At 45.9% G+C, this 13,910-nt stretch overlaps 1 protein-coding gene and 2 pseudogenes across 1 annotated transcript in view; 1 reads left to right on the forward strand and 2 right to left on the reverse strand.

The window, feature by feature from the left end:
- Nucleotides 1-13,910, reverse strand: part of LOC134969579 (fatty acyl-CoA hydrolase precursor, medium chain-like) — a 173,966-nt gene that overhangs the window by 118,709 nt on the left and 41,347 nt on the right. The window contains exon 2 of the mRNA XM_063945627.1: nt 432-627. Within this exon, the coding sequence (XP_063801697.1) occupies nt 432-627 (196 nt within the window). The remainder of the gene's footprint in view (nt 1-431; nt 628-13,910) is intronic.
- Nucleotides 3,700-3,818, reverse strand: LOC134971359 (5S ribosomal RNA; annotated as a pseudogene).
- Nucleotides 5,453-5,571, forward strand: LOC134971360 (5S ribosomal RNA; annotated as a pseudogene).

A 13,910-nucleotide genomic window follows, 5' to 3' on the forward strand; every position in this document is an offset into this window, starting at 1 on the left:
CTCCTGCGGAGCCGCTATTCCCCATGGTCCTTTCAGGAACCCCAGCATCCACTACGGACTCCGAGAAATAGATTTATCGGTAAGTAAAATCTTATTTTTTTGCATTCATCTTTGTTATAAGGGCGCCCATGCACATATTCACTAAGATGTCTATGTACTAAGCCTTGGAGAGAGATTAAGTGGATGGAGATAAAGTACCAGCCAACCTGCTCTTGTCATTTTCAAATATAGCCTGTAACATGACAGTTAGGAGCTGATTGGCTGCTACTTTATCTCCGTCCTCTTTATCTCTTTCTAAGGCTTAGTACATAGACCCTTCACTTACTGTAAGGACCTGACACTGACATTAGGAGAAGTTTAATGAAGACAATCTACACAGCTCTGATCTTAAATTAATTCCTTATGGCTTATAACCGATCCTCCCAACTCACACTGGAGGGTATTCCGAGGCATCTCTGATAGAGTCCCAGGGCACTGGAGGTTCCGGACTTGCAAATCTTAGTGGTGGCTTTGCAAAGGGGATTCCGAAAAATGCATCCACTGTTCTAGATGTTTCTTTTACCGCCACCGTAACGCCCCGTAGTTTTCCGTACTGCGTGCCCACCAGCGGTCTCTCATCCTCTGGTGCTGAAATAGAGACAATTAAAGCTGTGATTTACATACAGCCTGCAGGAGTAGTGGCGAGAGGTCACTCAGATGCAGATACTCAGATAGAGCTTTCCTAATGCTGTGCTGGAGAAGTAGCATGAATGGACAGATGTTAGTGCCTCTTTTGCCGCTCTTCCCTGGTGAACATCTATGTGTGTGAATGTGCAAGGACTGAGACTTAGCCGCCACCAGTGCATACTTGCCTACCCTCCCGGAAGCTGCGGGAGGCTCCCGATTTTCCGGCTTGTCCCCCGCAGCCCCGGAAGCGTAAGTGATTCTCCCGCATCCCGCACAATCCTGGCCGCTTCCTAGTGAAGCGGGCAGGATAAGGATAAAATAAATAATTCACTCTAAGGCAGCCGTTTGAGGGGGCGGGGCTAATAGTGTGATTTAGCCCCGCCCCTACCCGCAGCTTATCCAATCACTGTCATTTCCTCCTCTTGGGGGTGGGGCCTAATGATATCTCCATTTGGCCACGCCCCCCAAAGTTGCCTGCTGCGTCTCCTCTCTGGGCTTCTCCCGGAAAGGAGACTTGAGAGGTAGGCATGTATGCACCAGTGGCAGCTGCTGCCCATGGACTGCAGCGCATACCACACATTGCATTGGGTCCCGCTCCCAGGACAGTGGCAGGTGGGGAGTTTGACTGGTGCGATACACCTGTCATACCGTACCGTACCGCAGGAGTCCTAAGGCAAGCACAGGGAGGACAGAAACCTCCCGTGGAGCAGAAGGGCAAAAGCTCCCCTTCCCCCCCATGCAATGTGTGGTATGCGCTGCAGTCCATGTTATCACATATAAACATACTGTACATGTACTGTTGTGTGCCGACTGCCTTACCCCGGGGATCAGCAGCTCTGTGTGTTTCACAGCCACTGCTGTCCCCAGGATGCAGCACTCTGCTTCATTTCTCCTTCCTAAGCCCGCCCCCAGACTCTCATTGGCTAGTTTCACATGAGTCTGGAGGCAGACTATGGGGTCTATTTACTAAGCCTTGGATGGCGATAAAGTGGACAGGGATAAAGTACCAGCCAATCAGCTCCTAACTGTTATTTTTCAAACTCAGCCTGTGGCATGGCAGTTAGGAGTTGATTGGCTGGTACTTTATCTCTGTCAACTTTATCTCCATCCAAGGCATAGTAAATAGGCCACTTAGAGAGGTGAGACAAGCCAAATGCTGTGTCCCGGGTGTAGTGGTGGCTAAGTGATCTTAGGTTCAGGGAGTCAGCACAGATATTACATGCAATATTTAGTGATGTGCACCGGAAATTTTTTGTGTTTTGTGTTTTGGTTTTGGATTCGGTTCCACGGCCGTGTTTTGGATTCGACCGCGTTTTGGCAAAACCTCCCTGAAATTTTTTTGTCGGATTCGGGTGTGTTTTGGATTCGGGTGTTTTTTTTACAAAAACCCCTCAAAAACAGCTTAAATCATAGAATTTGGGGGTCATTTTGATCCCATAGTATTATTAACCTCAATAACCATAATTTCCACTCATTTCCAGTCTATTCTGAACACCTCACACCTCACAATATTATTTTTAGTCCTAAAATTTGCACCGAGGTCGCTGGATGACTAAGCTAAGCGACCCAAGTGGGCGACACAAATACCGGGCCCATCTAGGAGTGGCACTGCAGTGTCACGCAGGATGGCACTTCAAAAAATAGTCCCCAAACAGCACATGATGCAAAGATAAATTAAAGAAAAAAGAGGTGCAAGATGGAATTGTCCTTGGGCCCTCCCACCCACCCTTATGTTGTGTAAACAGGACATGCACACTTTAACCAACCCATCATTTCAGTGACAGGGTCTGCCACACGACTGTGACTGAAATGACTGGTTGGTTTGGGCCCCCACCAAAAAAGAAGCAATTAATCTCTCCTTGCACAAACTGGCTCTACAGAGGCAAGATGTCCACCTCATCATCATCCTCCGATATATCACCGTGTACATCCCCCTCCTCACAGATTATCAATTCGTCCCCACTGGAATCCACCATCTCAGGTCCCTGTGTACTTTCTGGAGGCAATTGCTGGTGAATGTCTCCACGGAGGAATTGATTATAATTCATTTTAATGAACATCATCTTCTCCACATTTTCTAGAAGTAACCTCCTACGCCGATTGCTGACAAGGTGAGCGGCTGCACTAAACACTCTTTCGGAGTACACACTTGTGGGAGGGCAACTTAGGTAAAATAAAGCCAGTTTGTGCAAGGGCCTCCAAATTGCCTCTTTTTCATGCCAGTATACGTACGGACTATCTGACGTGCCTACTTGGATGCGGTCACTCATATAATCCTCCACCATTCATTCAATGGTGACAGAATCATATGCAGTGACAGTAGATGACATGTCAGTAATCATTGGCAGGTCCTTCAGTCCGGACCAGATGTCAGCATTCGCTCCAGACTGCCCTGCATCACCTCACAAAGTAGACGTGATTCCGCACCAGTTTTCTGAAGGTACAGAAAAATTAGTGATATCAATAATGATGGAGTACCAGAATAACATATAATATGTATGAATAATTCGTTATTTGATTAATAAGTCTGGTGGTGCACCCAGAGTCAGAAAAAGCTAAGAAGAAAGAGATTTACAGAAGACTCTTGTGTGGGTGCACTCTTGTTTATGTTAGTTAGTATGAAAGTATTAAAACATAACTTTTATTAACTCATTACTCTAAGAAAAGATCCACACTTATATAATCACCACAATCCCTAAAATTAGGAAAATGCAAGCACTGTTAGGAAATTGGAAATGTTCTGGTTAGTCTATTTTAGTAGACTTCAGGAGGGATGTAGACACTCAGGTTCTACATCCTGATCCTATCCCACCAGCACAAGCTGAGCTTGTATTAATGAGACCTCCAAGAGGCATTGAACAAAATTGATGTCGAAAGATATGGATCCCAATTGGTATTGACCAATTGGGATCTATTAGGAATGGGGGGAGACGGTACTTAGAGGAAACAACACAGATCAGAAGAATAAAATAAGAGAAATGATTCAGGGAGAATATGGTGATCCTGCTGTTGGCTAGGAGTCGAGGAGGTCACGAATTACAACACTGAGTATTCTCTGGGGGTCACCCTCTCAGATACTGACCCAGCCCACCACCGTTTAGCTTCCAAGATCGGACGAGATCGGGCTCTATCGGTGGGGTATGGTAGTAATTTCTAGGGCCTGCTATAGCCGACTCACCAATGAGAGTGCACCTAAGGAAGGTATAAAAGAGAAACAGAAAACGGGGCGGATCTGCTGTCTATGTTAGGCACAGGGTAACCTGTGGATCATGGATGAGAGTCCGTAGATATATACAGTTGGGAAGAAAAAGGGGAGAAAGGAAAAGAAAAGAGAAGAAAAAGGGAAAAAGGGAAAGCTGATTAGAGGTTGAGTCGAATGTCAGCTAGGTATAAGAGCAGAGTCAAAAACAACCATATGTATAGCTTACAGCATAAATATTATATTGTTCAAGAAAGATATTGATGTAATAATCCTGCCTAGATCTCTGGACCATACAATATGGTATAAGGATGTTTAGGATATCTCACAATTTAGAGTATGTACAAAAATACTCCTGTTAACAGTATACCAGGTAAGGGGGGTAGACAGACCCCTGCTGATACTTCGTAGTTAGAAAAGAGTTAATTAATTGGCTACATAAAAAGAAGGTTATAAAGTGACATTGATATTTGTAATAGTAATTATAATGCTGTGACAATGAATTGGTAGAAAGTTGTTGGAAATAACAGTCACTGCCCAGATCCCTGGGATGCCCTAATTGGGGTGAAGAAAAATGCCAACTGCTGTATAGACTCAAAAGGAGAAAAAACAATGGAGAAAAAACCAAAAGAAAAAAAGGAAACAAAAGACAGGAAAAACGACAAAAACACTTCCAACATTGGAAGTGAACAAGCCCGCAGGACGGGTGAAACGCGTTTTCCAGCATGACCTACCCCATGTCAGCGTTACCTACCACAGCATTCCAATACTAACCACCATAATAGGAACCGAGGACCTGGGGAGTACATCTTGCATTTTTGCAACCTAGTGACTGTCCCAGGGACCTGGGCAGGGACCGGTACCCTTTTGTGTTTTTGTCGTTTTTCCTGTCTTTTGTTTCCTTTTTTTCTTTTGGTTTTTTCTCCATTGTTTTTTCTCCTTTTGAGTCTATACAGCAGTTGGCATTTTTCTTCACCCCAATTAGGGCATCCCAGGGATCTGGGCAGTGACTGTTATTTCCAACAACTTTCTACCAATTCATTGTCACAGCATTATAATTACTATTACAAATATCAATGTCACTTTATAACCTTCTTTTTATGTAGCCAATTAATTAACTCTTTTCTAACTACGAAGTATCAGCAGGGGTCTGTCTACCCCCCTTACCTGGTATACTGTTAACAGGAGTATTTTTGTACATACTCTAAATTGTGAGATATCCTAAACATCCTTATACCATATTGTATGGTCCAGAGATCTAGGCAGGATTATTACATCAATATCTTTCTTGAACAATATAATATTTATGCTGTAAGCTATACATATGGTTGTTTTTGACTCTGCTCTTATACCTAGCTGACATTCGACTCAACCTCTAATCAGCTTTCCCTTTTTCCCTTTTTCTTCTCTTTTCTTTTCCTTTCTCCCCTTTTTCTTCCCAACTGTATATATCTACGGACTCTCATCCATGATCCACAGGTTACCCTGTGCCTAACATAGACAGCAGATCCGCCCCGTTTTCTGTTTCTCTTTTATACCTTCCTTAGGTGCACTCTCATTGGTGAGTCGGCTATAGCAGGCCCTAGAAATTACTACCATACCCCACCGATAGAGCCCGATCTCGTCCGATCTTGGAAGCTAAACGGTGGTGGGCTGGGTCAGTATCTGAGAGGGTGACCCCCAGAGAATACTCAGTGTTGTAATTCGTGACCTCCTCGACTCCTAGCCAACAGCAGGATCACCATATTCTCCCTGAATCATTTCTCTTATTTTATTCTTCTGATCTGTGTTGTTTCCTCTAAGTACCGTCTCCCCCCATTCCTAATAGATCCCAATTGGTCAATACCAATTGGGATCCATATCTTTCGACATCAATTTGGTTCAATGCCTCTTGGAGGTCTCATTAATACAAGCTCAGCTTGTGCTGGTGGGATAGGATCAGGATGTAGAACCTGAGTGTCTACATCCCTCCTGAAGTCTACTAAAATAGACTAACCAGAACATTTCCAATTTCCTAACAGTGCTTGCATTTTCCTAATTTTAGGGATTGTGGTGATTATATAAGTGTGGATCTTTTCTTAGAGTAATGAGTTAATAAAAGTTATGTTTTAATACTTTCATACTAACTAACATAAACAAGAGTGCACCCACACAAGAGTCTTCTGTAAATCTCTTTCTGCCCTGCATCACCGCCAGCGGGTGGGCTCGGAATTCTTAGCCTTTTCCTCGCAGCCCCCAGTTGCGGGAGAATGTGAAGGAGGAGCTGTTGACAGGTCACGTTCAGCTTGACTTGACAATTTTCTCACCAGCAGGTCTTTGAACCTCTGCAGACTTGTGCCTGCCGGGAAAGAGAAATACAACGTAGGTTTTAAATCTAGGATCGAGCACGGTGGCCAAAATGTAGTGCTCTGATTTCAACAGATTGACCACCCGTGAATCCTGGTTAAGCGAATGAAGGGCTCCATCCACAAGTCCCACATGCCTAGCGGAATCGCTCTGTTTTAGCTCCTCCTTCAATATCTCCAGCTTCTTCTGCAAAAGCCTGATGAGGGGAATGACCTGACTCAGGCTGGCAGTGTCTGAACTGACTTCACGTGTGGCAAGTTCAAAGGGTTGCAGAACCTTGCACAACGTTGAAATCATTCTCCACTGCGCTTGAGTCAGGTGCATTCCCCCTCCTTTGCCTATATCGTAGGTAGCTGTATAGGCTTGAATGGCCTTTTGCTGCTCCTCCATCCTCTGAAGCATATAGAGGGTTGAATTCCACCTCGTTACCACCTCTTGCTTCAGATGATGGCGGGGAAGGTTCAGGAGTATTTGCTGGTGCTCCAGTCTTCGGCACGCGGTGGCTGAATGCCGAAAGTGGACCGCAATTCTTCGGGCCACCGACAGCATCTCTTGCACGCCACTGTCGTTTTTTAAATAATTCTGCACCACCAAATTCAATGTATGTGCAAAACATGGGACGTGCTGGAATTTGCACACATGTAATGCACACACAATGGGGGTAATTCTGAGTTGATCGCAGCAGGATCTTTGTTAGTAGTTGGGCAAAACCATGTGCATTGCAGGGGAGGCAGATATAACATTTGCAGAGAGAGTTAGATTTGGGTGGGTTATTTTGTTTCTGTGCAGGGTAAACACTCGCTGCTTTATATTTACACTGCAATTTAGATTGCAGATTGAACACACCACACCCAAATCTAACTCTCTCTGCACATGTTATATCTGCCTCCCCTGCAGTGCACATGGTTTTGCCCAACTGCTAACAAAATTCCTGCTGCGATCAACTTGGAATTACCCCCAATATTGGTGGCGTTGTCCGATGCCACAAATCCCCAGGAGAGTCCAATTGGGGTAAGCCATTCTGCGATGATGTTCCTCAATTTCCGTAAGAGGTTGTCAGCTGTGTGCCTCTTATGGAAAGCGGTGATACAAAGCGTAGCCTGCCTAGGAACGAGTTGGCGTTTGCGAGATGCTGCTACTGGTGCCGCCGCTGCTGTTCTTGCTGCGGAAGGCAATACATCTACCCAGTGGGCTGTCACAGTCATATAATCCTGGGTCTGCCCTGCTCCACTTGTCCACATGTCCGTGGTTAAGTGGACATTGGGTACAACTGCATTTTTTAGGACACTGGTGACTCTTTTTCTGACGTCTGTGTACATTCTCGATATCGCCTGCCTAGAGAAGTGGAACCTAGATGGTATTTGGTACCAGGGACACACTAACTCAATAAATTGTCTAATTCCCTGTGAATTAACGGTGGATACCGGACACACGTTTAACACCACCCAGGCTGCCAAGGCCTGAGTTATCTGCTTTGCAGCAGGATGACTGCTGTGATATTACATCTTCCTCGCAAAGGACTGTTGGACAGTCAATTGCTTACTGGAAGTAGGTCAAGTGGTCTTCCGACTTCCCCTCTGGGATGACAATCGACTACCAGCAGCAACAACAGCAGCGCCAGCAGCAGTAGGCGTTACACTCAAGGATGCATCAGAGGAGTCCCAGGCAGGAGAGGACTCGTCAGACTTGCCAGTGACATGGCCTGCAGGACTATTGGCTTTCCTGTCTAAGGAGGAAATTGACACTGAGGGAGTTGGTGGTGTGGTTTGCAGGAGCTTGGTTACAAGAGGAAGGGATTTAGTTGTCAGTGGACTGCTTCCACTGTCACCCAAAGTTTTTGAACTTGTCAATGACTTCTGATGAATGCGCTCCAGGTGACGTATAAGGGAGGATGTTCCTAGGTGGTTAACGTCCTTACGCATACTTATTACAGCTTGACAAAGGCAACACACGGCTTGACACCTGTTGTCCGCATTTCTGTTAAAATAATTCCACACCGAAGAGGTGATTTTTTTTTTTGTCATTTGACCAGGCATGTCAATGGCCATATTCATCCCACGGACAACAGGTGTCTCCCCGGGTGCCTGACTTAATCAAACCACCTCACCATCAGAATCCTCCTTGTCAATTTCCTCCTCAGCGCCAGCAACACCCATATCCTCATCCTGGTGTACTTCAACAGTGACATCTTCAATTTGACTATCAGGAACTGGACTGCGGGTGCTCCTTCCAGAACTTGCAGGGGGCGTGCAAATGGTGGAAGGCGCCACCTCTTCCCGTCCAGTGTTGGGAAGGTCAGGCATTGCAACCGACACAATTGGACTCTCCTTGGGGATTTGTGATTTAGAAGAACGCACAGTTCTTTGCTGTGCTTTTGCCAGCTTAAGTCTTTTCATTTTTCTAGCGAGAGGATGAGTGCTTCCATCCTCATGTGAATCTGAACCACTAGCCATGAACATAGGACAGGGCCTCAGCCGTTCCTTGCCACTCCGTGTCGTAAATGGCATATTGCCAAGTTTACGCTTCTCATCAGACGCTTTTAATTTTGATTTTTGGGTCATTTTACTGAACTTTTGTTTTTTTAATTTTACATGCTCTCTACTATGACATTGGGCATCGGCCTTGGCAGACGACGTTGATGGCAATTCATCGTCTCGGCCATGACTAGTGGCAGCAGCTTCAGCACGAGGTGGAAGTGGATCTTGATCTTTCCCTATTTTACCCTCCACATTTTTGTTCTCCATTTTTTAATGTGTGGAATTATATGCCAGTAATATATATCAATAGCAATGGCCTACTGTACCGTACTGCTATATATATACTGGTGGTCACTGCAAAATTCTGCATTGTCCTCCTACTATATATACTGCGCACAACTAAAATGCAGCACAGGTATGGATGGATAGTATACTTCATGACACAGAGGTAGAGCAGGGGACTACTGTACCGTACTGCTATATATATACTGGTGGTCACAGCAAAATTCTGCACTGTCCTCCTACTATATATACTGCGCACAACTAAAATGCAGCACAGGTATGGATGGATAGTATACTTGACGATACAGAGGTAGAGCAGTGGACTACTGTACCGTACTGCTATATATATATGCTGGTGGTCACAGCAAAATTCTGCACTGTCCTCCTACTATATACTGCGCACAACTAAAATGCAGCACAGGTATGGATAGATAGTATACTTGACGACACAGAGGTATAACAGTGGACTACTGTACCGTACTGCTATATATATACTGGTGGTCACAGCAAAATTCTGCACTGTCCTCCTACTACATATACTGCGCACAACTAAAATGCAGCACAGGTATGGATGGATAGTATACTTGACGACACAGAGATAGAGCAGTGGACTACTGTACCGTACTGCTATATATATACTGGTGGTCACAGCAAAATTCTGCACTGTCCTCCTACTATATATACTGCGCACAACTAAAATGCAGCACAGGTATGGATGGATAGTATACTTGACGACACAGAGATAGAGCAGTGGACTACTGTACCGTACTGCTATATATATACTGGTGGTCACAGCAAAATTCTGCACTGTCCTCCTACTATATACTGCGCACAACTAAAATACAGCACAGGTATGGATGGATAGTATACTTGATGACACAGAGGTAGAGCAGTGGACTACTGTATCGTACTGCTATATTTATACTGGTGGTCACAGCAAAATTCTGCACTGTCCTCCTACTATATATACTGCGCACAACTAAAATGCAGCACAGGTATGGATGGATAGTATACTTGACGACACAGAGGTAGAGCAGTGGACTACTGTACCGTACTGCTATATATACACTGGTGGTCACAGCAAAATTCTGCACTGTCCTCCTACTATATACTGCGCACAACTAAAATGCAGCACAGGTATGGATGGATAGTATACTTGACGACACAGAGGTAGAGCAGTGGACTACTGTACCGTACTGCTATATATATACTGGTGGTCAGCAAAATTCTGCACTGTCCTCCTACTATATACTGCGCACAACTAAAATGCAGCACAGGTATGGATGGATAGTATACTTGACGACACAGAGGTAGAGCAATGGACTACTGTACCGTACTGCTATATATACTGGTGGTCACAGCAAAATTCTGCACTGTCCTCCTACTATATACTATAATGCAGCACAGATATGGAGCGTTTTTCAGGCAGAGAACGTAGATATTTTCAGCACACTGAGCACAGATATTTGCAAGCACACTGAGCACAGATATTTGCAGCACACTGAGCACAGATATTTGCAGCACATTGAACACAGAAACTGAGAGAACGCAGCCACGTCCTCTCGCTATCATCTCCAAAGCACGAGTGAAAATGGCGGCGACGCGCGGCTCCTTATATAGAATACGAATCTCGCGAGAATCCGATGACGTTAGGGCACGCTCGGGTTAACCGAGCAAGGCGGGAAGATCCGAGTCTGCCTCGGAACCGTGTAAAAAGGGGTGAAGTTCGGGGGGGGGTTCGGATCCCGAGGAACCGAACCCGCTCATCACTAGCAATATTACATGTATTTTTTAGAGATGTGCAACAGGCATTTTTCGGGTTTTGTGTTTTGGTTTTGGATTCGGTTTCACGGCCGTGTTTTGGATTCGGACGCGTTTTGGCAGAACCTCCTTTAAGAATTTTTGTTGGATTTGGGTGCGTTTTTGGATCCGGGTGTTTTTTTCTAAAAAAAACCCTCAAAAACATAAATCATAGAATTTGGGGGTAATTTTGATCCTATAGTATTATTAACCTCACTAACCATAATTTCCACTCATTTCCAGTCTATTCTGAACACCTCACAATATTATTTTTAGTCCTAAAATTTGCACCGAGGTCGCTGGATGACTAAGCTAAGCGACCCAAGTGGGCGGCACAAACACCTGGCCAAGCCCGGCGCTACCCGCTCAGCGAAGGGATGTAGTGCAGGGAGGCGCTGGGACGGAGAGGCGCTCCCCCTGCTCTGCATTCCTTCCCTAATGCGCCGTCCTGTCCCCCCTGCTACTGCTGCTGTGCCTGTCACTGTATGACAGGCACTGGCTGCGGCACCTGCATCATGAAAATCGCCTCCCTCCCCTCCCCTCACCTGTGTGACAGGACAGCGCTGTGCACGGGACAGAAGGGGGCGGAGCTAAGCGGCTGAAGGGGTGGGGCTAAACGGGACATGAGGGGGCGGAGCTACACGGACCAGGCTGCTGTAGTGTAGGGAGACTGGCTTAGGTAAGTGAAGTGTGAGAGGCAGGGGCGGATCCAGAAGAAAATGATAGGGGGGGCACCATGGAAGGGGCAAGTACATTTGCGTGCGGCTTCGGTGCATGTGAGGTGGCGCTTCTTATACAATGCCCACAGTTGTAGCGCTCATTATGCAATGTCCACTGTACTGGTAGTGCCCCTTATATAGACCCCATAGTAGTGGTGCCCCTTTTGCAATGCCCGTATTGCCCCCAGTAGTAATGTTGCCTGTAGTAATGCCCCCAGTCATTATGCCCCCAGTGGTAATGCCCCTGCAGTTATGACCCCAGTAGTTTACCCCCCCCCTTAGTTTAGCCTCCCAGTGGTAATGCCCCCAGTAGTTCAGCCACCAGTAGTAATGCCCCCCTGTAGTTTGCCCCATTGTAGTTTAGCCCCTGTAGTTATGCCCCCTTGTAGCTTAGCCTTCAGTAGTAATGCCCCCAGTAGTTTGGCCCCTGTAGTTAAGCCCCCAGTACTTTGGCCCCCCTGTAGTTTAGCCCCCAAGTAGTAATGCCCCTGTAGTTAAGCTGCCAGTAGTAATGCCCCTGTAGTTACGCCGCCAGTAGTTAGCACCTTTGTAGGGGTCTGGGACTCCAGATCAGCAACAAAAAGGTCGACACACCTTAGGTCGACGCCAATTGGTCGACACACCTTAGGTCGACATGGACAAAAGGTCGACATGGACAAAAGGTCGACAGGAGCAAGGTCGACATGGAAAAAGGTCGACATGAGTTTTTTATGTTTTTTTGGTGTCGTTTTCTTCGTAGAGTGACCAGGAACCCCAATTAGTGCACCGCGTCCCCTCGCATGGCTCGCTTCGCTCGCCATGCTTTGGGCATGGTGCCTTCGCTCCGCTCCGTTTCGCTCGGCACACTTTACCGTTCCAATGGATCATGAAGTATGAAAAAGTTCCAAAAAAGAAAATAAACATAAAAAACTCATGTCGACCTTTTTCCATGTCGACCTTGTTCCTGTCGACCTTTTGTCCATGTCGACCTAAGGCGTGTCGACCAATTGGCGTCAACCTAAGGTGTGTCGACCTTTTTGTTGTCGACCTGGAGTCCGGATACCCTTTGTAGTTGGCCCCCAATAATAGTCCCTCAGTAGTTTGCCCCCAGTAGATGCCACCCAGTAATAATGTCCCCCAGCAGTTTGCCCCCAGTAGATGCCCCCCAGTAATAATGTCCCCCAGCAGTTTGCCCCCAGTAGATGCATGCCCCCCAGTAATAATGTCCCCCAGCAGTTTGCCCCTGTAGATGCCCCCCAGTAATAATGTCCTCCAGTAGTTTGCCCCCAGTAGTAATGCCCCCTAGGAGTTTTCCCCCAATAGATGACCCCGCAGTAGTAATGCCCCCTAGGAGTTTTCCCCCAATAGATGACCCCCCAGTAGTAATGCCACCAGTAGATGCCCCCCAGTAATAATGCCCCCAATAGATGGCCCCCAGTAAAAATGTCCCCCAGTAGCTGCCCCCAATAGATGACCCCCAGTAATAATGACCCCTACGAGTTTGCCCCAATAGATGACCCCCCTGTAGTAATGCCCCCAGTAGATGGCCCCCAGTAAAAATGTTCCCCAGTAGCTGCCCCCAATAGATGACCCCTCAGTAGTGATGCCTCCCAGTTATAATGCCCCTTGTTGATGCCCCCCCAGTAGTAATGTCAGGGGCAAACGCAGGATTTATTTAGGGGGGTTTCCGTGGGTGTGTATCTGTGAATGTGTGTGTATGTGTGTGTGTGTGTGTATATATATATATACACACACACACACACACACACACACACACACACACACACACACACACACAGGCACATATATATATATATATATATATATATATATATATACACAGTATATGTATCTATATATACCGTATATATAGACACACATCTATATATATATATATATATATATATATATATATATATATAGATGTTTGCAAAAGTCCCGGCACTCGTCTATAGAAGGTAAAATTGCTGCGGTGCCATCCCAGGGGGACCAGTCCTCCAATACTAGACAGCAGAATAAAGGCGGCACTCAGCAGACTTCTTAGGCAGTATGAAAAAAGGTCAGCTTTATTGAACCGACATGTTTCGGGGCTATACCCCTTCCTCAGGGCCCTGAGGAAGGGGTATAGCCCCGAAACATGTCGGTTCAATAAAGCTGACCTTTTTTCATACTGCCTAAGAAGTCTGCTGAGTGCCGCCTTTATTCTGCTTTCTATATATATATAGATATACACACACACACACACACACACACACACACACACACACACACACACACACACACACACACATACCACACACATTCATACATACACAAATACACATACTGAACACATACAGTAAATACATACATATGTAGGGATCATATTATACACACATTTCATATACAGTATTGGTGGTATACTGTACATACCACCAGCGGCTGGGAGCAGTGGGAGGCGGG

The sequence above is a fragment of the Pseudophryne corroboree genome, chromosome 11 (assembly GCF_028390025.1).
Source record: "Pseudophryne corroboree isolate aPseCor3 chromosome 11, aPseCor3.hap2, whole genome shotgun sequence".
NCBI classification, from domain to species: Eukaryota; Metazoa; Chordata; class Amphibia; order Anura; family Myobatrachidae; genus Pseudophryne; species Pseudophryne corroboree.